The sequence below is a fragment of the Podarcis vaucheri genome (assembly GCF_965113315.1).
Source record: "Podarcis vaucheri genome assembly, chromosome: 2".
NCBI classification, from domain to species: domain Eukaryota; kingdom Metazoa; phylum Chordata; class Lepidosauria; order Squamata; family Lacertidae; genus Podarcis; species Podarcis vaucheri.
In genome coordinates, this window is record NC_138760.1 from 33,279,433 (window position 1) to 33,302,896 (window position 23,464).

At 42.5% G+C, this 23,464-nt stretch overlaps 1 protein-coding gene across 4 annotated transcripts in view; it reads right to left on the reverse strand.

Moving 5' to 3' along the window:
* The window catches only part of BAIAP2 (BAR/IMD domain containing adaptor protein 2), a 136,924-nt gene that overhangs the window by 73,358 nt on the left and 40,102 nt on the right, over positions 1-23,464 (reverse strand). For all 4 annotated transcript variants that reach the window (XM_082212560.1, XM_082212563.1, XM_082212561.1 and 1 more), the window contains exon 3: positions 21,700-21,786. In XM_082212560.1, the coding sequence (XP_082068686.1) occupies positions 21,700-21,786 (87 nt within the window). The remainder of the gene's footprint in view (positions 1-21,699; positions 21,787-23,464) is intronic.

Sequence of the window (23,464 nt, forward strand, 5' to 3'; positions counted from 1 at the left end):
AGGGAGGAAAAAACCTTTGCTGCTTTGCCCTGGTAGCTTTTGGTGCTATCCAATATCTTTTTGCAGTAGACATGCATTTTAAACTTTCTCCTTTTCCATCTTAAAGCTATTATTAATTTAGGCTGGATTTTTCATTAGACCCAACAATTCTCTCGCTCTCCTCCCACCACTTCACCCTTTTCTTATGTTGGTTAATATCCAGCCTGAAAAATAATTCTGGCTCTCTATTTTGTGACTTTTCCATTGATCCCAATAAAAAATATTATGCTGCTGCTGTTCTTTTTATCCACCCCCGCCTGCCCACAAGCAACTCAACATGGATGGCTCCATTTTTGTTTTTATTTGGTCCAGAACGATACAGTGGTTTGCAGTTTGGTGAAAATTGTGTTTAAGTAAGAGTTGGTTCAGCGGAACTTAGAAGTAGTGAACTTTCAGAAACAAGCAGGTTTTGGAATAGCATACATTACGTTCTCCTCATTTAGCTATATGGCCACATGCAGATCTCAATAGCAAACAGCTTCTCAGCTAAACTCTACCCACTAGTTATGCACACTGTGCTGTTGCAAAAGGAAAGGCACTGTTGAAGTGCAAGATCATCTTGCTTCTGATTTGCTCAACTTCCCACACATCGTATCAAATTCTTTCCCCCCACTTATACCTCTCAAACTGCTTTGTGATGATAAATCAGTTTAAACCAACTCAGGCAATTAGATCGGTTTTTGTATTTTCTTGCCCCTGTAACAGTTTGAAAACTATATTAGAAGGCATTAAGAGTTGCCCAGGGCTACCTGCTGACTGTTTTGGAAGAACCAGACCTAGGATTCAGTAACAACGATTAATCAGTCGTTAGAGCATGAATTTGACAACATGAATTTGACGAAACTCCGTGAGGCAGTGGAAGACAGGAGTGCCTGGCGTGCTCTGGTCCATGGGGTCATGAAAAGTCGGACATGACTAAACAACAATAACAGAGCATGAGACACCTAATCTCAAGGTCACGGGTTCAAGACCCACACTGGGCAAAAAAGATTCCTGCACTGCAGGCGTTGGACTAGAAGACCCAGGAGGTCTCTTCCAACTCTACAAGTCTGAGATTCTAATATGGCACATTGGGACACTCTTAGTTAACAGTTCCCTAAAATTCAGAAAGCTACCATTATAACACAACCTTTTACTTGGCTACCTATGTTACATTCTAAATTAACTACTGTGAGCTATTAACTCCCAAAAGTTGGAGAGGGTGCAAAATGCATGTTTAAGACAGCACACCGGCTTTCAACTGAATGCCCCCCCCCCAATCCCTGACACTAGAGGCAGTTTTTGCTCTCTACCAAGACACTGAAAATAGCACAAGGTAGATAAACAAGAGAACCAAGTAAATAGACAAAAACTCTCTGGGGAGGAAAATGCCAAAGGTTTATTCCTTTAAAACTACAAACAGAAACTGCTGATTACAAGAGTTGCACAGGGGATGTAAGAAAATGGTTTCACTACTGTATCTACATGAGGCAGTTTATTAGATCGTCATTTTGGAAACATGCCCTGTAATTTTATAAGCTTTCTTCAGTCAAGAACGTTATTATTATTAGTACTCAATACAGTATAGGATGCAATTTATGTTGTACAGCTTTTCTAGCTTCAGAACCTGAAGCCATTTCAGCTCTGGCTGTGATCTTGCCAGAGCTGATAAAGATAATCGGGGTCAAATTGAGCTGCCATTTGGATGGAAGGACCAAGTGACTATTGAATTAATACCTCAGTACAGAGAATTGTGGGAGTGCAGTGAAGCCAAGGGGGTCTTTGAAAGCTGCCTTATATGTCTCTTCCTTTTCTGCTTTAAAGAGGTATACTCCTCCACTTTCTGCCAAGTGAGGAAGTCAATTATAAAGGTAATCAATCATGACAAGTCTAGGGAAGGGAGGATTATTCCACTGCTGCAGGGAATGGCTTCGCCAGACTTGTGTCTCCTTCTCCCTTTTATTCCAACCTATTAAAATCCCCCTTTGGCCACGCAGCTTCCTACATCTAGTAGAACATGGAGCCCAAGCACGTGGAGCCACATGCCGGCCATGTGTGCATATGTCATAAGCCACATAGTGATTTACTGAGCACAAGAAATGCACTCATACATACAGATCCACCATTCCCACTTTGCTCGCCCCTTGTGGGACAAGGTGGATAAACACGTCAGAAGGTCCAAACCACAGCTTAGTTTTCTGCAAGAAACCACTAAGATCAGGCATAGGCAAACTCGGCCCTCCAGATGTTTTGGGACCACAACTCCCATCATCCCTAGCTAACAGGACCAGTGGTCAGGGAAGATGGGGATTGTAGTCTCAAAACATCTGGAGGGCCGAGTTTGCTTATGCCTGACTAAGATCAAGCCCACAAACAACCAATAATGGTTTCCACTGGTGACCTCGGACCAGTTACTCTCAGCCTCTCTTGCCTCACAAAACTGTTGAGAAGATATAAAATGTGAAGGGGTGGGGTGTTTATACGATGCCTTGAGCTCCCTGGCAAAAAGGTGGGAGTAGAAATGTAATTACCATATATACTTGAGTATAAGCTGACTTTTTCAGCACATTTTTAATGCTGAAAAAGCCCCCCCCCAGCTGCTCCTTCCTCCTCCTCCGCCTTTGCCGCTGTTGACGGTGGCAGCGGAGGAATGAGTAGCCTGAAAACAGCTCTTTCGGGCTGCTTGTTCTTCCTCCTCTGCTGCCGCCACCACCAGGTTTGTGGTGTGGTGAACCAGCTTATAATCGGGTCAATAAGATTTCCCAGTTTTTTGTGGTAAAATTAGGTGCCTCGGCTTATATTTGGGTCACCTTATACTCAAGCATATACGGTAAATGCAATTGTGCCATAAGACCCTTGGCAGGGAAGATTTACAAGGACAATAATCTAGCGCAGTGGTTGGGAACTGCATCCAGGTGGCCAGATCCTTACCTGCCCCATACCCTCCTGCAGGAAACTCTTTAACAGGAGGGTAAGGCTTTGAAAGTGTTGACCGTCAGCCAAATGCCAGCACCTGCAAAGCACTGTGCCTATGCATGCACCAATGATCATGGCAGCCTGTGCAAAGGCACCAGGTTTTGCAAGCACCAACTGCCAGCTGATTCCAGCTGCCAGCAAGCCCCACTTTCAGAAGGAAGATGCATTTTTACAGTACAATGTTATACAGTACATATACAGTACAATGTTAAGTGTAAGGCAGGTGGTTGTGCCAAATAGGGCCGGAGGCGCCTCACATCTGATTCAGTGCAATACACACCAAGAGCATACCCCTGTCTCTTAAGGGTGTGGAGGGAGAAGCAGCAAGCACACAAACCTCTCACTGAAAAAAGAGGCAACTAAATGGGGCGCGGGTGGCACTGTGGGTTAAACCACAGAGCCTAGGACTTGCCGATCAGAAGGTCAGCGGTTCAAATCCCCACAATGGGGGTGAGCTCCCGTTGCTCGGTCCTTGCTCCTGCCAACCTAGCAGTTCGAAAGCACATCAAAGTGCAAGTAGATAAATAGGTACCGCTCCGGTGGGAAGGTAAACAGTGTTTCCACGCGCTGTTCTGGCTCACCAGAAGCGGCTTAGTCATGCTGGCCACATGACCTGGAAGCTGTACGCCGGCTCCCTTGGCCAATAAAGCGAGATGAGCGCCGCAACCCCAGAGTCGGCCACGACTGGACCTAATGGTCAGGGGTCCCTTTACCTTTTTACTGTATTGTTATTACATTTATTAGCCGCTTTTTTGACATGGCAACTCAAAGCGACTTAGCAATACATGCCAGTGAGTCACCTGTTGTGAAAAAAGAGCCTGTCCTATTACCTACAGAATAGCAACCCTGGAGGTAGCCTTTTCCCGCCCCCCTGTGAATATATAAAACCACAAAATAGGATTAAAATACAGAGTAGCTTGAAAAAGTTGGGAAGAGAACTATACAGTCATTGTAACAACACCTGCACACTGCACACAAAACCTCCCTGTGCTCAGATTATCAGCAGAGTACCAACTACAATAAAAGACACTATCCCAACCTTTCAACACGGTGCCCAAATATTGATGCAAACACGGGGATTACGAAGGCAACTTAATCTAGTCTGTCTTCCCTCACATTTATCAGGATGAAGGGAACTCTGAGAAACATTTTGTGACAGTCATTGCCTTAAGGCAGAGAGCACTAAGCATACCTAAAGCATTCCTCACAAATAGTTTTTGCCTAGCCTCCTCTGAAGTTTTCCAGCTGCTGAGATTCTGTAGCCTCCTTTGGCCAGAAGCAGCTTCAGCTTGTAGAATTGCTCTCCGCTTTGAAGCGTTTAAGTATGTAGGTCTTAAAACAGGAAAAACCTTGGCAAAGTCGAGGATGTGCTCGGAGGCAGAGTGCATGCTTTGAATGGAGGTGGTTCGCTTCCCAGAACCTCCAACAGTGTCCCTAGAAAGTCAAGGCCTTTGGGCATGGATAGTACCTAGGCTAGATGAACCAATTATCTTGGACTCAATGCAGGTTCATGCATTCTCATTCCACCTTGCTGCAAGACAGCCTTCTATCATCTTAATAACTGCCCCATCCTTTGAGAATGTCGCCAAGCCTGTGAAAAGGACTTCTTCCGAACATTCAAGTTGTCACAAAATCTCACTATGATGTTATAGGTTGGAGGGAGACACACACACACACCACTAAAGCCTAGAAATTAATAAATGGTAAGATTTTTATTGGGACACGGGTGGCGCTGTGGCTTAAACCACAGAACCTAGGACTTTCCGATCAGAAGGTCGGCGGTTCGAATCCCCGCGACGGGGTGAGCTCCTGTTGCTCAGTCCCTGCTCCTGCCAACCGAGCAGTTTGAAAGCACGTCAAAGTGCAAGTAGATAAATAGGTACCGCTCCGGCGGGAAGGTGAACGGCGTTTCCGTGCACTGCTCTGGTTCACCAGAAGCGGCTTAGTCATGCTGTCCACATGACCCGGAAACTGGACGTCAGCTCCCTCGGCCAGTAAAGTGAGATGAGCGCCGCAACCCCAGAGTCGGCCACGACTGGACATAATGGTCAGGGGTCCCTTTACCTTTTTAAGATTTTTATTACAGTGGTACCTCGAGTTACAAACACTTCGGGTTACAGACTCCGCTAGCCCGGAAGTAGTACCTCGGGTTAAGAACTTTACCTCAGGATGAGAACAGAAATCACGCTGCGGCAGCACAGCAGGCCCCATTAGCTAAAGTGGTATCTCAGGTTAAGAATGGTTTCAGGTTAAGAATGGACCGCCTGAATGAATTAAGTACGTAACCAGAAGTACCACTGTATTTGGGATGTGAAGGGAGAAATACAAGCTGCAGAAGAATTCCTCATCTAGCCTATGCAAAACTTCACACAGACCCTGGGTGAGTGCCTGGAGCCCTCTGGAATCTTGTTACTGCTTGGCATGGGGGGGGGAGCACCCAAAGTTTTGTAACAATATTGACCCTTTGAAAAAGTTTATCTAAAGCAATATTTTCCTAATTTGCAGCCTGTAATTTTTCTTCCTGGGCTTTGAATCGCACACTGTAGTTACAGGGTGGCATATGAGGGAAACAAAATGAAGTTGTAAGTCATGTTATCTGCTTAGTATGAGCTTGAACATATCAAAGCCATCCTTAACTCTGGCTGTCACCCACTGCAATTAAGCATACTGTGTCTACATGCAGTGTATGGTTTCATGCATGAAAGGAAGGTCTGGGCAAAAAGGTTAAAGCCACAAAACCTACAGGAAATTGCTTTCTGGTTGAGATGCTAAATAAATGGGAAGTGACTGGTTCTTGTTATCAGGAGCACAGCAATATAACTTAGGAAATTTTGCTGCATACTCCGCAAAAAAAAAAATGTCCAGCAACTTTCCCTTTCAAAATAACAATGCAATACTGGCTTAATTTGTATACAAAGCAAAAAGCCAGTTTTAAGATCGCTTGAAGAAGTTTTGCAGACAAATCTTGAGAATTGTAGCTTTCATGTGAAATTACGCCCTGCAGCAATTATCCAGACTCTGCTTTCTGAAGCATAGTTGCACCCATTGATGATTTGTGTGAATACGGACAGTTAGTATGGAGAACAGCTCTTATCTGTGTCCATTAAAACATTAAGTTAGTTGGACCTTTACAGAATCAGTAAAGAAACAACATATGTCCCTGCTTCAGAGTGTTTCCATTTTATCTCAGAAGAGGACCAGTGATAGGGAAAGTTCCTGTTCAGCCCACAGAAATCCTGTTCTAGATGTTCTTGGCACTGATAAATATTTTATTTAATTAATGGTATTTTTATACTGCCCTTCATGCAAATATATCTCAAGGTGGTTCACAATGAGAAATTACAATAAAGCACTATTACATAATTTGATTTTAAAAAGAAAAGATTTACAACCCAAAACAGGTGCCTACAAATCCGTACTAGTCAAGACTGCTAATGTAGAAATGGTGGTCAATACTGAAGGTAGATCCTTTTCGAGCTAGTAAACAGAGTCAGATTCTTAAATGTAACTAACACATGTCACCATCACTGTTTTACCATGTCAGAAGATTAGCTTCTACAGAAAAATTTCTGAGTTCCAGTGATAGTTTACATACCTTGCTACTTGGGAACAGGGCATTTGGAGCTAATAAAACTATTTCCAAGCCCAGCTGACCAGAAATGTAAAAAGTAAGTAAATAAATAAAAATGTGGGTTGTTTCCAACAAAGTCAACCTGTTAACAGAAAGACCTCCGCGACAGGCCTTCCTCTTCCCTCTTCGCCCCGCCAAAAAAAACGTTGTGAGGCTTCCCTCAACCCTCCATAGCAGATTTGGGGAGCTGGGTGCAGGGGGGACATGGATAAAGGGAGACGTAGTCACTGTACTAACAACTTCATAGAATGAAACCCAGTACAGTATTTCTCTCTCTCTCCCCCTCTCTTTTTAAAAGGAGTTTTCAGAGACAAGTGTCTATCTCTAGTCTGGTAAAAAGATTTTTCGATGTACATTTTGACCAAAGAATCTTTTCAAGCCTATATCGGCAAAAGGAAGTGGAAAATCCTGCCTGTTTTTCTAGTTGTTACCATTGCTAAAGTGCTCAAAATAATTATATCGCACATGTGCAAAATAGATTGTGCTTTCCGCCATGAAGATGTAGAGTGTGAGAGAGAATGCTGTGGACTCACTTTCCTATATGCAAGGGAGGCAAATTTACAAGGGTTTAATGCTAAGCAGCTCCACAGGTCTGAAGCAAATGCAGTCTACAAAAACAAGGCCTTCAATCCAGGGATGTAGAACCTGTGATTCCCCCAGATTTTTCTAGGTCCCAGCTCCCATCAGCCCTAGCCAGCATGACCAATGGGCAGTGATGCTGGAAGTTGGAATTCAATAACATTTGGAGGGTTACAGGTTCCTCAACCATGCTGCAATCTGTCTGCTGGCTCCAAAACTTAGTACAGTTTTCTTGGCTTCATTCAGCAGCTTGTTCTCTGGGAAGCTTATGGGCTTACGATATCTTTCTCTCCATCTATTTTGACCATGGCAGAAGCCTCCTTGTTGTACAAAAAGTCATACAACTCCTTTAATTCCATTGCCGTTTCTTCTCAAAAGGACCACAAAGCTTTCAGAGTAGCTTGGATCTTCTCTGTGTGGTGGACAACCCTCTCTTGTTGCCAGTATTAAAATAAGATTATACTGCCAGCCCAGTTGGCCTCTGTACATTGAAAAGTGAGAAGTGCCATCTTGTTGCTACCTTCAGGTAGTAGAACGCCTTGGGCTGGCTCTGCTACCATCCCTTGCTATATGTACCAGCACAGAACACCCCCTTCTCTCCCTGTGAACAGATGTGTGTCATTCTGAACTTCTTCTGTGGTTTATTACTGTAGATGCATGAGAAAAGGTTGACATAACTTAAATAACTTAAATATGACACGAACTTGCTAAACACTGGAGCCAGCCCATGTGTCCTGAAAGCCATTCAGGGAACATCCTGAGCTTCTAATACCTTGCATAAAGGTCAGCCCATGTAAATCTAGCTACCCTTAAAATCTACTTAGCTTCTGAATGAATGCCATCGAAATAATGGTGGGATCACTTGGAGACATGAGGCAGACAAGGATAGACAGTTTTTAGGCACTGCTCACTGGAATCACCTGCTTTCAACCTTTTATTAAGCAAAATGAATGGAATGGGAGGTAGGCAGGAAACTGGGATAAAATAAACAGTGCAAAAACTATGGAACTTCTCAAAAGTACTCTCTCAAAGCACCTTCTCTTCTCCATTAGAATGAATTGGCTAAAATTTGTACAGACCCCCTAAAAGTTCAATACAGTGGTACCTCTGGTTACGTACTTAATTCGTTCCAGAGGTCTGTTCTTAACCTGAAACTGTTCTTAACCTGAAGCATCACTTTAGTTAATGGGGCCTCCTGCTGCTGCCGCACCACCGGAGCACGATTTCTGTTCTCATCCTGAAGCAAAGTTCTTAACCCGAGGTATTACTTCTGGATTAGCTGAGTCCGCAACCTGAAGCGTATGTAACCTGAGGTACCACTGTAGCTAGTTAGCTTTTTCCAAACTCCAACAAAGAAATTTACTCAGCACTCTCAATGAACTCACACAGACTTTGCTTTAAGGACAGGTATATACCCTCCCCCACCTTCTCCATTTCTTAACTTGCTATCAGTGTGAGTTCTGCAGCAAAACTGCCACACTCACTTTTATGTAGGCTTAAGAGAATAGCTAGGGATTCTTTCACTCTTTAGATAAGGTGTGTATGTTTTGCAGGATTTGCCACTTGCTTAAATTGTATTCTTGCTGCTTGAATCATCATTTATATATTCCATCACTTCCATTTCATATAATAAATCTAGCTTTCTTTATTCCTTTTGTGGGCATAAGGTTATGGGGTTAAACATATATTCATAATGGATGCATGTTATAACTCTAGCAAAAGATCCTAAACCTCTTAGCTTATGAATGTGCATGAATACACATTAGTGCCGGACACGCATGTAGGTTTAGACCAGGCTTCCTCAAACCCGGCCCTCCAGATGTTTTTGGCCTACAACTCCCATGATCCCTAGCTAGCAGGACCAGGAGCCAGGGATGATGGGAATTGTAGTCTTAAAACATCTGGAGGGCCGAGTTTGAGGAAGCCTGGTTTAGATACATACATGTAACATCCCTTTACATAAATGCACATATGAGAAGTCAACTTCGATCTTTAGAAGAAGTGTCTTTGTCCAGACACAATTTGTATAGATGGGGAGGAGCAAATAGGCACAAGTCAAAGGTGGGCAAGTTACAAATAAAAGGTTATTGGAGATAAGCATTCAGTATTACTTATTGTATATTGCATTGTGTTATGACCTACCCTGAAACCTTGAGTGAAGGGCAGGATATAAATATTGCAAACGAATCTTATTTTCCAGGATACTTTAAAATCGTCCCAAAGGCTTATTCCCAACTTGGATTTCAGTTCACGTGCAATCGGATGTAATCATGTCCTAATTTATAGAGCTGAAGAGCCTCTATAAAGCAAATCAGCAATACTTTAGAGCTTTTGACATTTTAATGCATTTTTAAAAAAATAAAAAATAAACGAAGGCAAATTGACTTAAATATTGTAATTATTGGACTTCTGCATGAAGATCAATTATATTTTCAACAAGCAGTATAAAAAGTTTTGGAAAAGTTTTCAATATTCATGAGGCTAGTCAGATCTAAAGGTTCAGGAAAACAAAAGCAGCACACACAAATATAACAGTTCTGCAATGCTGCAATCGATGTTTTGATCAGAAAAACTACAAACTATGCTTATCCACCTATGCATGCTAAGGGCAGTTTCATATATTGTGGACGCTCACAGGTACCACATGGTTTTTTCCCTGAAATGTGCAAAAGATATGCTCGCTCTCTGTCTGGTCACACATTCCTGCACCTCTTTTAACAAAATCTATGATTCTGCATGAGAAATCCAACAAGTGAAGAAAGAGAGTGACAGCTGAGCGTGCAGTCACCAACAGCAAAACTGCATGAAAAACTGCTGCTGTGGACAAGACAAACAGGAGATGACAGAAACATCATTTTGTAACCACACAGTGGTGGATACTTAACACAAATGGTAGTGTTCCTGTAGTGCAGGAGTGGCCAACTCCCAAGAGACTGCGATCTACTTACAGGGGGGTTCAGGTCAAAGGTTTTTTTAAGGGTTTTAGTGGGGAATGAGTAACAACCACTCACCAACAAATTGCTGGGGGTAAATCACTGAGTAAATTCAGTCTTCCATTCTGGAGATCATGCAACAGTGGAGGGCGAGGCAAAGGGGCAGGGCAGGATTCAATTTTACCAATCTAAGTAAAGGGACCCAGGGGATCGCGACCGACCTGTTGGACATCCCTGCTGTAGTGTATTTGGGTGTGGGTGGGTGTGCAGCAGAACAATTCCCTTGTTGACGTTCTTTTGCAGCCTCAAGGGTAGCATCCTTAAGGCTAGAACTCGAATCTAGAAAAATGACAGTGGGTCTCAGCAGGACTTTTCCTCAACAGCAATTGTTTGCAGTTGCCCATAAAGAACACCCAGCCTCCAATCAGATGGAAAGCTGCTCCCTCTCTAGTACAGAACAAAATGGTTTACTGTATATGCATTGGTTGCTATGCCACAAACATCTAAATATGGCTGTCCATGGACATAACTAAGGAGGAAATGAACAGGAAGGGAATGCGATGGGATAGAAAAGTGAGATGGTTTCAGGACACTTCTGTGGCCACATAAAATTAGGTCAGGTGCCACAGGCAGCCCTCAGGTTATCTACCTGTCAGCTAAAAGCTCACTTCCAGATTCTGGAAATTGCTTGCCTCCACCTGAAATCACGAATTGCTGGAGTTATTATACTAACACTCAACCATGACAAACATTTTGCTCCAGTGCACAAAAGATTCAACCACATCCCATTGCTTTAAAACTTAACAGTAGCAATTAATTTATAACAGTGGTGAATAAAATGTGGACTGAAATAAAAATGTTTTAAGAATTCCCCCCCCCCAAAAAAAAATGTGACCATGTGTATTTCCTGTGTGAGTGAATTCTAAAGAGAGAAGCGCCACCACTGAAAAGGCCTTGTTTATCTGCCAACTTACCATATCATATCAATGGGCCAGACAATAGGGGGCCCCAGCAGCTGAATATATAGCCTAGGAGACTCATATGAGGACAAATTCAAAATAAACAAGTTTCAAGCAACATTTAACAAGCGCATCTTCTAAAATTTGAAAAGCAGCTGTGGGCTAGATCAAAGCTTTCCCAAATGCATTTGAAGAAATATCAAGGAGAAGTGCATACATTTAAAATGAGAAGTTAATAGACTCGACTTTTTACCAACTGCGTGTTTAAGAAGATCTATATACATCAAGGAGCATCTCTTTGATTCTACGAAGCTACTGTTCTCCAAAAAAGATGTTGAAAGGATTGCTTGTATCAGCAGGTCTCTAATGCCCAATTACCCAGGCAACTTAACACAGGGGAAAGGCAGTGATTCTTTCGAGGGTAAAGAACTAATTAACAGGTACAGGATAGCATAGAGGTTTAGTGGCAGGCAGCCAGCAGAAGTCTGCTGTGCCAAAAAAGCAGGAATGGCCATTGAAAGGGTCAGTAGTGGGGGTGGAGGGAGAAGGGAGAAAGAGAGACAAGCACATAATCTGGTTCTGAGAATCCTTTCAGCTCCCATCTCTAGTTCCCAGGATCTGCCCCCTTAGCAGAAACACCCTACCTGCAAGCTTAACCTGTTGACAGAACAATCTCTATCATACACATTCAAAACCTATTCAGGAACAATACATTTGTTGACAGAAGGCTGGGTGTCGCCTTTTCAACCATACTTTCAATCCGTAGGACTTTTAACTAAACAGAAACAGAGGCCTTGTCTGCAGTTGAGAAATTTAACTTTTAGAGTTTGTCCTCAAAACAACGGTTATTATAAAAAGAGCTCAAGGATTCTACGGCCGGCAGTGCCCAGGTATTGTTGAATTCTCAGGGCGATTTCCCACTTGCATGCATATTTTGATAGTGTCTCAGTCACTGTTTCCAGGTGGTTTGTCAACACTTGACACCAGATCCCAGGCACTCCTTAGAACTAACCCATGAGTTATTATTTGTATAGCGCCACCCATGTACACCTAGTTTCATAACAAGAAGAAAAGGCAGGGAACATTCAATCTAAAGAGAAGTTTCCATGACTAACCCCTTCCAAGGTGTGATCAATACTATTTGCTTCAAACCTAAGCTGTCTAGATAAATTTTACTAAAACAACTACTTCTGTTTTGCAGGTTATCTCTAGCAGTAATCACCTTGTTTAATTTAATTTTAAAATATTTCTAGGCCACTTTTCATTTTTACAATTCCAAGCAGTTATAAATGAATCATAGCAGCATTTTGAAATGCAGGTAAGTAGGAGCCTGATGTGCTTTAAATTAAAAAAGCAGTTGATGCATTCAACAAAAGCAGTTTTGTTGAATCCAAACAACTCAGAGCAAATATTCTCAGAACCTGCCAATTGCGTCTTCAGTGTCAGGAACTAAGTTTCTTAAAAAAACACAAAGCTTCTTCACCTGTTGTGTTTTCCCAGAACCACAGCTATTCCTTGGCTTCCTTCCGAACTATTGGATGGGAGAAGCTGTAGCTACCCATCTAGGAGTCACACAGATTCTTAAAACACAGAATTGCCAGCTACCTTCTGAGCCAGGTGAAAGCGCTGCATCTTCAATATTCCAGATCTCAAGTTACTTCAGGATTCTTCAATTTCTCTTTCCTCGCCTTCTTGTTTGTTTCCCTGCCAGCATTGTGCAGAGGTGATACAACAAAGAGGAGAGACTAGCTCAACCAAGACCCTCAACCAAAACGGAAACCTCTGATTACATACACTGAAAAAATGACAATCTTTACTGCTTTTCGATCAGGAACTGACTATTAAGTGTGGGGTACGTGTTGATTGTACACTAGTTTGCAAATGCATAGCTGTGTATGGAAGCCACTGTTTTCACTTGTGCATATAAATGTTTACTTTGATATGATGCAACAAGAGGGAAGAGTCATATGTCCTTATAGTGACAAGCTAAAAGGGGGTCAGGGAAGTTGTCCCAGAATGCATTTTGAAGTTAGTTTTGTGGCAAGGGCATTCCTTCTCTATTAAGAGTACCGTATTTTTCTGTGTATAAGACGTTTGTTTTTTTAAAAAGTATATACAGTGGTACCTCAGGTTAAGAACTTAATTCGTTCTGGAGGTCTGTTCTTAACCTGAAACTGTTCTTAACCTGAGGTACCACTTTAGCTAATGGGGCCTTCCACTGCCGCCACACCACCACCGTGTGATTTCTGTTCTCATCCTGAAGCAAAGTTCTTAACCCAAGGTACTATTTCTGGGTTAGCAGAGTCTGTAACCTGAAGCGTCTGTAACCTGAGCTACCACTGTATAAAGTTTGGGGTCGTCTTATATACGGAGAGTGCAGAGAGCAGACTGGGGATTGGTTGCTGCAGCGAGCAGGAGATTGTCAGCGACAATAGGGTGTGTGATTGGTTGCTGTGGAAAGGGCTGATGTCGATAGGCTGGCGCTGTGGCAACTGGGCGGGCGATTGGCAGCTGCTGGCAGTGAGCAGGCAATTGGTGGCTTTGGTAGCACGTGGTACTGTCAGCGTTGATCAGGTGGGTGAGTGATTTTAGGCAATCCCGACCAAAAAAAGCTCAACAACTCTGAGCAATCCTCCCCCCAAAAAGCTTAACAACTCTTGGCAATCTCCACCCCACCCCCATTTTCTTAATTTCAAGTCCCCCAAAATAGGGGGAGTCTTATACACGGAAAAATACGGTACATGTTTCCAATGATGGACTCCGCATGGGGTCTTTAATCAAGATCTAATTCAGATTAAAGCCTGCACACGTCCTGGCAGTAGCAGATGGCACATCACACAGCGGCTGGCAATCTAGCCCTACCTGAGTGCACTGGTATAAAAGACATTTTTCTGCAACGCTCTCTCCTCTGAGAATCCTGTGGTATTTTACTGGAATATACAAAATGCTGGTTGATTATACCGTCTCATCAAAACTTTCCAACACTTAACCATTGTCTCCTCCCACTTCCTTTAACAGAGGTCTTAGGGTAGACTGTTTCATCTTTCCAGCATCAAATAGACAGGCAGGTTCAGAGAGGGGTTTTGCCTATGGGAGGGACTGTATAGGGAACCTAAGCTTATGGGTTTGTATGTGTGAACCAGATCTTTGATAAGAGTCTCTTGCCTGTCTTTCCACCTCCGGAACAAAGAATTTCAAAGCCGTGTAACAGAACGCGATGTGACTCCCCAGCTCTCTTTCATGGCATTTGCCACATTCGCTGGAATCGTATGCAAGTTACGCATGTAGAAAATTGCTAGCCAGCTGCAGCCTTTCAGCTCCTGAAACCCTTCTAATGTTAGCTACCTTTTGAACAAGAAGATAAGCAGTTTTCCCCAAGACTTGGCTTCCCTTGTGTGTAATTCTGAGATGGGAATGCAAATTTATCTGTTCGGCAATTTCTGAACAGCGTAACACAGGTCACTGTAATCGACATTAGTCCGCTCAAATAAGCACATGTCCCTAGTCTGTTATACATCTGTTGTCATATTAACTCCCTTACTCAGACAAATGACCTTTACACATTCACCGTGTTTATCACCACACTGCTCCTGCTGCCACAGAAAGCAGATACCTGAGACAAGTACAAATCCAATTAAGAGATTTATTAATCCCCCCGGAGGAGGATTCAAAAGAAGCACTTACAAAAGGGTTTCCAATCTGGGTCAAAGGCAATGACAAGCACCATGTAAGTTTTTCCATGCTCAGAAGGAACTGCTCTCTCTAAACAAGCTGCCGTGCAGCATCTATCACAAAAAAGCGATAGGTAAAATATTTGCACAACTACTGCTAAAATAGTCACCCAACAGTTTCACATCTCCTGATCTTTGAGGGGTTCAGGAGGGTTTTTACACCCTTGATTCAACCTGGACCTACCTAGGTAAAAAAGGAGCATGCGGGAAGTTTCTGCAGCGAGCTTAATATGCCATAACTTTTATGCTGAATGTTTGCCAGAAGCAAATGCATGCTGACATTTCATATTAACTCCTTTCCAAATGAATGTCAGCATTCTTCTAGATAAAATCGAAACCCACCAGAATTTAGCTAATCCTTTTATGTTGAAATTATTTTTGAGTTTCCCCTCTACCTGCAGCCTGCTCAGAAATATAGGGACTGTACACCCCCCCCACTCACCCGAGATACTTCTTAGACACTAAATATGTAGACCAGTCAACTTCCAGCAGCTACCCAATCTGTTTGTGTTTTTAAAATGCAAGGAATTCAACCGATAAAATTTTAGCTGTAGCATCAGGATGCCAGAAAAGGGCTTTTACCTGTTAAATTTGCCTGTGTCACAACTGTGAAAAGAGACAGGAGTACTGCCAGAAAAGAGTTTGGAAGTGAACCTTTGCATTAAATTTCACATCTGAGAGAGCTGCCTTCAAATGTTTCTTCCCCAAAGGAACCTTTAGAGTAGGAAACCATAGCAAAGCTTCCTGAACATGTAGGCTTCAGCAACTTTTAGTATTGCCATCCACAGCACTAACAAGCAGCTGCCACACATTTCAAGCTGAAAATGCAAAAACTGACTTGGAGGGAGGTGAAGTCTGGACAGTTCTGATATACCTATCGCAGACTGGTTTCCTAGCAATGAAAGCGGAATTTTTAAGGGGTGGCCATGACACACACAGCTGGCCCTCTGTGATGGTGCTGAAGTTAGTTACCTGGGAGGACCCAGCTGGGTTAGCAGGGAGCCACCCAGATCATGCTCCCAGATCTCAGCCAAGTACAACTTTGTTTTGTTTTGCTTGGAGCTCTGCTCTTGTTTTGTTTTGACACTTCTGCCAGTAGGTTGGTCCACCAAATCTTATCTTAGTTTTCCTCTTCTCTTAACTTAAATATTCATTCCAAAAAAAAAAAAAAAATGGGGGGTGGGGTGGGGAGATGGAACCATCCTTGGGCATTTGTCCTCTTCTTTGCCCCACTTCCTCAACTGAGGATACCCTTTTGTCCAACTTAAATCCAGCCATTTTCTCTCTTCATATGATATCAGCAGTATTAAACAAATCATCTCTTCCAAGTCATGGATCCAAGCGGTTTCCTGTTTGCTCCGACACTTTCCCAAGGGGGTGGGGGGACACTCTTTACCACTGCATCAGGGCAAACATCAATTGTCAGAAAACCCAATTGACGTTTGGTTCAATTCAGTGCTAAAGAGCGGGTTTTCCTGGGTGAAAGCTGCAGGACAAGTAGAAGTCTGGATGAGCCCTAAGTGTTCCCCACTCCCCAACCCCCCCCCCAATAAAACCCCCACAGAGTCACTGTCAATTGCTTTCTTCATACATCTCAATTTCTAGGATCTGCTTGGAAAATTGTAAAGGAAGTGAAAGTCACCTCCAGGCCAGAAGGGAAAGTGGAAGTCTATTCTGAATAAATCTCCATGTCCCTGCAGTAGCCAAGAAGAAGAATAGAGAGGGAGCTTTTACTGAGTTATAAATGGAACAAGGTTGGCTTACAGGTGCAGATATATTTACCTAGACAGAAGGTGGGGAGCGGGAGTGAAAGTTGAAACTAAGAAAATACCAGATTTCCCTTTGAAGATGTAGTTTCAACTGCCCCCACATCAACACACACCCCTGTCCTGTCTCAGTAATAGTAGTGGCAGGATGCAGAATATGCTAAGTGAGACTACCAAGAGGGAAAGAATTCTGACGCTCCACCTAAGCGAAGTGATTCAGTTCCCAGGAATTTGTCAAGGCATTTAGTATCGACACTGTAGCACAGGTACTCACTTGTGGGCATTATAACATTTCCACCCATCTGCTGTCCTCCCTAACAAGCAAACCTGTGTAACGACAACAACATCAACATTAAGAGTTGCAGCATAGCAACTGAAGTTCATGACTTTGACGAAAGGAAAGAGACAATGGGCCGATTTCTCTAAGGAATTTTAAAAGGACATGTTTTGTAATCAGGTCATTATCTTAAGTAACTAAAAATAACTGTATCTGTAGCCAAGCTTACCCCATTTACAGCTCAGTAAAAGCCACCCTCCCATTCTTCCCAGTTGCAAGTATTCTGTAGAAGAACAGTTTAGTAGTTGTCAAATTTCACAGAATTATAGTCTCTTGCCCCCTCCCAAAAAATAGATATAACTGACAAGGAATGCAAGGAATCATATGCATTTGAAACCAAGATGAAACTAGGAAGAAGTGAGTTATTATAGGAACACAATACTGTACGTACAGTGGTGCCTCACAAGACGAAAAACGTGCAAGACGAAAGAGTTTTCCGTTTTTTGAGTCGTTCCGCAAGACGAATTTCCCTATGGGCTTGCTTCGCAAGACGAAACGTCTTGCGAGTTCTTGCGACTTTGTTTCCCTTTTCTTAAAGCCGCTAAGCCGTTAATAGCCCCTAAGCCACTAAGCCATTAATAGCCGCTAAGCCGCTAATAGCCGTGCTTCGCAAGACGAAAAAACCGCAAGACGAAGAGACTCGCAGAACGGATTAATTTCGTCTTGCAAGGCACCACTGTACATACATATCAAAGACCAGTTCTACGCGGAACTAGACCAAGCTGTCAGGAGAGTCCCAGCCTGCGAACAATTCCTCCCACCGGAGATTTCAGTACCAGAGCTGGGGACGATCATCACACATAGGACAACTGCACAGGCCACTTTGGTATTGGCAGCATGAACAAGAATGGACAAAAGCTGCTTGAACTGTACTCTTCACAACCTCTACATCGTGAACACGTTCTTCTCTACTAAGGCAAAACAGTGAGTGTCCTGGAGACATCCAAGGTGAGGCCACTAGCACCAGCTGGACTTGATTGCCACCAAGTGATCAACCCCGAACTATGCTTGTGTCACATGGAGCTACCACAGAGCCAAATGCAACACGGATCATTTCCCTGGTGGTGAGCAAGATCCTTATCCAGCCAAAGAGGGCCCATAACACAAAGCAGAAAGAGTGGCCTTGATCGCTATAAGGTGAAGACCAAGGTGAGCCTTAGATTCATGAGTTTTCCCCATTTCTGTTCCTCCAATGCTTCTGTTTTAGATTAACCACAGTTTGGTATTACATCCAAATACTTAAACCTTGATTAATCTTGAACTCTGGTTAATTAACTAGGCTTTGAAGTCACCTTGTTTCAACAAACCATAGTTAAGATTAACCAGAATGTTCATCTTCTGATATTACAAGCAGCTGTCATAAATCTTAAATTGAAACGAAAACTTCCGAACACTCATCATCAAAACATGCCAGAGGAAGGACAGGAGAAATCAAATCCTAAATTTGCTGCAGGTTGTCCTCATAATTCTACACAATGGTTTAGTATCATGTGTGAATACAACCTCAATCTACTATAGTCCCACCCTTGATTGGGGGGGGGGGCGGTTTGCATCCATGGTAGTAGATAGTTGTAAAGTCTTTCACATTTGGATTTCACCCACAATGCTGAACCATGGCAGGAATGAACATTTTATTTTCTTTAATTTGGAGAGGATGGGTTCCACAAGTTCTGCAACAGGAAACACACAATCTACAAAGTGGTTAAGTTGCTGAAGCTATGTGCATTTTTTCGCAACATTTTTCTAAATACAGAAATTGCACTTAATAAGTTGGGTGTCTTGAGTCCATCAATTCACAAGCTTGATATGTTACTCTCTTGACTTGCAGCAACATGAGTAGGACTAATCACTTGAACTAAGTAGGCTTTCTGTAGGAATTTCTATAGTCACTGTGGCCCTAATGTATTTCAAGATCACTTACCAATCTCAAGGCTTAATATATTAAACAAGACTGGTACACATCCACAGTCTTTCATATGCAACGAGGTTATACAGGGGTTTTGCTGCATCCTTACTTCCAAAGTGGGCAAAGGATTGCAGCCATATTAAATAAAATCTCAAAAAAACAACAACCCAAGAATAGTTCAGCATGCACAATGTCTGACATGTTTAAGTATGCTGGAAGGAATGCAAACCCAAGCAAGCACAGCACTTCAGAACCATGCAAATAATAATAATAATAATCTGCAGCTAGCTAGCTAGCATCCCAAATTCTACAGCTATGCCTCGGAGCAAAATGTAAAATCCGCTGTTCCTTCAAGGATCTGCAACTAATGGCAAGCCATGCATTATCTCTCAGATTTCTTCAAGGCAGAAAAGAGCAACACACTTAGATTCTTTACTCCATATAAAAAGGCAAGCGCAAAAGGACACAGAACTGGCATTTTTCTCTACTGGGTGTATTTAAGTAGATAAAGGGCTCCTTCAGGGCAAGATGACAACAACATTGGCTCTGTTGCTCTGTGCAAGGGATGCCGTCTATGTGCACATGGCTGCGATTGAACCCAAGTGAGCTGTTGACTTGGGGCAAAATAGAGCACATTGTATGAATATCAGATTAGCTAAGGTTTTGGAAAGACTTTTAGAGTCCTAACAGCCTTCACTTCAGGATGATTCCCCAAATACTCAGCAAACCAGAGTTTATTGGAGCCAGAAGGCTGTGTTGTTACTTTTACGGTACAAATCATGCAGGCTGTGCACATTTACTTAAGACTGATTGGGGAGGGGGAATTTGGAAACGGAGCAAAAAGGAAGGAATTAAAACGTGGGTGGTTGCTTGATGGGGATTAGAAAGGCTGCAGAGAAACCCAAACAAACTCTCATTACGCCGACAAGAATTTACTTGGAACAGCAAAACATCTAGCAAGATGTCTGACTTTTCAGGGCTTGTGCGAAACTGCCATGTCCTGATACATGCTTGCATTTCCCAAAAACACCTCCGTGTAGTATGCACAGGTAGCAGGCTATTCAGGCCCTGTGTTTTATTAGCATTTGTCTGAGTCCCACCTATGTATCAAAAGTAACACTCACAGAGAACCAAAAACAGATTTTCCCCACATCTATACATCGCAAGGAACATAAAGGTGTTATTGTGGCAGCCCATCAGAAGCGCCACTTCCCCAGAAATAAAACCTAAGTGTTTATTATTCACAGGTGACCCTGCAGTTCCCAGGAGCTGACAGAGTTGTCATTGCTTAAGCAATGGCGGGGGGGGGGGCACTTTGGCTATTTTTAAAAATAATGTATATACCACTGTTTGTCAAAAGACCTCAGGGCGGATGACAGTATTTTAAATATACAAACATAAAAGCACAATACAACAAGTCATCAAATACTCTCATCAGAATAAGAACTATAATTGCCTAGCCTAAGCCAAAGATCTCTTCACCCACAGGCTGGACAGAAGAGGAAGGTCTACAGCTGGTGCCAAATGACAGCCGATGTTAATGAGAGCTGAACCTCAAGGGGAAAATGTTCCACCAAAGTTAGGCCGTTAGCGTTAGTTCTGTGATTAACTCTGCAGCAGTGAAGGCTAAAACTTCTCTACAAGCAAAAATGTGTCTTGTTAAAGGACAGCCTACTACTTTCATCTATCTTTAGATTAGGTAAGCATGAAAGAAATCGTTTAGGGGGGCAATTAATACCCCATTTCCTTTTCCAAGAAAGAGGAGTGCTTATGAACCAAGTTGTGGAGAGATTATGTATGTATAATAGCACTAGAGTATTATCATAAGGCTTGCACAAGCAGTTTTAAAATTTTGCAAGAGACCGTAAATTAAACTGCACAAGACTCCCAATATTAGCCCACAACTAGTACTGCCATGTTGTTGTTTTTCATAAAGTGGATTTTTATTTTTGATCTACTCACCAGCACGAGACCAATAAAACAATGTTTATTGCAGAGAGAAAAAATATTCCTGCACCTGCAATTATGATATTTCAGGCAAAGTAAACACATTTATGAAATACTGGGGATTGCTCACACCAGCTCAACTCAAACGCTACACCAAACCATGATTAAAGATGCTTAACTGGCATGTTGTCCAAATTGCTCACCAGTCTAACTGATCTTAAGAAATGTGGACCAGCAAGCAGGACCTCTGGCATTGATCTCAAAGGAAGGCCAGTTCATGCAGGTGCAAGAGGTGCTTTAGTTAACCTGGTTCCAAACTGCTTCCTTAGAGAAGGGCCTCAGTGAAATAAAGGAGTTTTATTTGAATGCCCGATCAAGTCATGTCAAGCGTGATTGGCTGGTGGAGCCAAAAATTTGGTTGACTTTGCAGACACATTTATATTTTTCCTGCAATGATCATGGTCCTGATTTGGATCTCAGGCTTATGGAAAACCCCTCTGACTCTAAAATGCCAATGTCTTGTATCTAGTGCCTTGAACAGGATGCACTTCAAACAGATGGAAATGAATTAGGGTATTTTGCATCTCATGTGCAAATAAACATCCATCCTGTCACTTAAGCATAATTTACGGAATCCATATTCCACAGGAGAGTGTAACCTAAGAATACAAAACCTGCATGTTTGAGAAAGGGGTGTAACAGCTCACGTTAAGCAATACACAGGCAACACCTGAGGATATTTTAGAACTCCTCTCACCCCTTATGAATAATGAGGGCTGCTCTTTCCCTTTTTAGCAAACATCGTCTCAAGCTTTTAACCAAAGTGGCTACCTTTTTTCAACCCAAGGGCAGCGTTGACAGTTGGCTAAACCTTTGAGAGCCACATGGCAAGCAGTGAGTGTGGTACTTAACTTACCTAGTTCCTTAGATCCTTGGCTTTCGCTGGCCAATTCTCCCATTTTAACCAGAGCATCAAAGTATCCTTTTGCTGCAAAAGTCACACCTAGAAATCGAAACACATGTATATTATTGCCATGTACGTTTTTACCTCCATTGTTGCTTCAGGGATAACACAACAGAAAATGTTTCATTCATTTGAATGTACTTGCTAAATACGGAATTCCCAGCTATAAACTGCTGTCAAGTCCTGTTGCACCATCTAAATGCTAGTGTTGTCACCAAAATCTGGCAGACTCAAAGAACACCAATAACTTAGTGAAACAAGACTTAGCTTTGCAAAAGCCATGCTGGCTCTGCTTTAGCAAAAGCTTGTTCTTCTGTATGCTTGGTTATTTTACCTTTAACAATACATCACCAGTTTTCTGAAGACAGACGTTAACTTAACCAGTCTGCAATCTCCAGGAACCCCAACCCTTGGATCCCTTTTTTATGTAAAAAAAACACCTGGTATTACATTGGCTACCTTCCAGCTCTTAGGTATGGAGGCTGGTCTTAGGAACAAGCTAACTTATTTTGGTCAGAAGATCAACAATTTCATATTTGACTCCTTTGAGAACTCTTGGATGGATGCCACGTGGACCTGGCAATTTGTCAGTTTTTATTTTGCCCGTTAGGCCTAGAACTTAGTCTCTTGTCACCATTATTTCCTTCAGTCCCTCAGACTTCCTTCCTGCAAAAGTTAATTCAGGCACAGGGATCTGCCTTATATCTTCCACTGTGAAGACAGATGCAAAAAATTCATTCAGCTTCTCTGCAATCTTATCCTCCTTTAGCACACCTTTGATTCCTTTGTAATCCAAGGGTCCAACCCCTCCCTAGCCAGCTTCTATAGCTGAGCTTCAAATTTTGCACTCCAAACAACCTCCAAGCATTATGGAGTGATTTGACCATATGACATAATACTGAAATGTTCAAAACTCCAATAAGAGCTTCTTGGACACACACTACCACATCAAGGTGAAATTTTCAGCTTGTGTCACATAACAATTTTTGTCACTGAAATGAAAGAAGCTTCATTGTATAATAATTCAGATAAAACTCTCATGAGCTAATTCAGATCTTAAAAGAGTGGAGGGAATTTTGACACATGAATAATGTGGAATGCAACATAGAAAGCGGTAGTTTGGGCAACAGGTATTGTGTTTAGAGCAGGATAGGACAACACAAGAATCTTATGGGGTTGGGTGTGGGACGGTGGAGAGATGCAAAATCCTAAATATGGGCTCTGCATCAAGATCTTGCATTATTTCTCCCAGGCTAATCTGCAAGATTAGAGAAGGTTATTCCGATTATAGACCACTATCTTGGTATAAACCTGAATTTTTATTCTGGGAGAAGACACATCTTTGACAATACAGTGGTACCTCAGTTTTCGAATGTCTCCGTTGACAAACATTTCGATTTTTGAACACTGTAAACCCGGAAGTAAATGCTTAAGTTTTCGAACATGCCCCGGAAGTCGAACATACCATGTGGCTTCCACTGAGTAAAAGATCCTAAGGCCTAGCCGTCGGCTGTTGAGTTTTCAGTTTTTAAACGTTTCAGAACTCGAACCGTCTTCCGGAACTGATTACGTTCGAAAACCGAGGTACCACTGTACTAGCTTATCAAGCCTCCAAAAATCTTACTAAGTAGCCAGCTATCACTTGACTTTCAAATGCAGCTCAAGCGTTTTAGCTCGTTTGTTGACATTCCAATTGCACACGTCACTTTAATCAGAT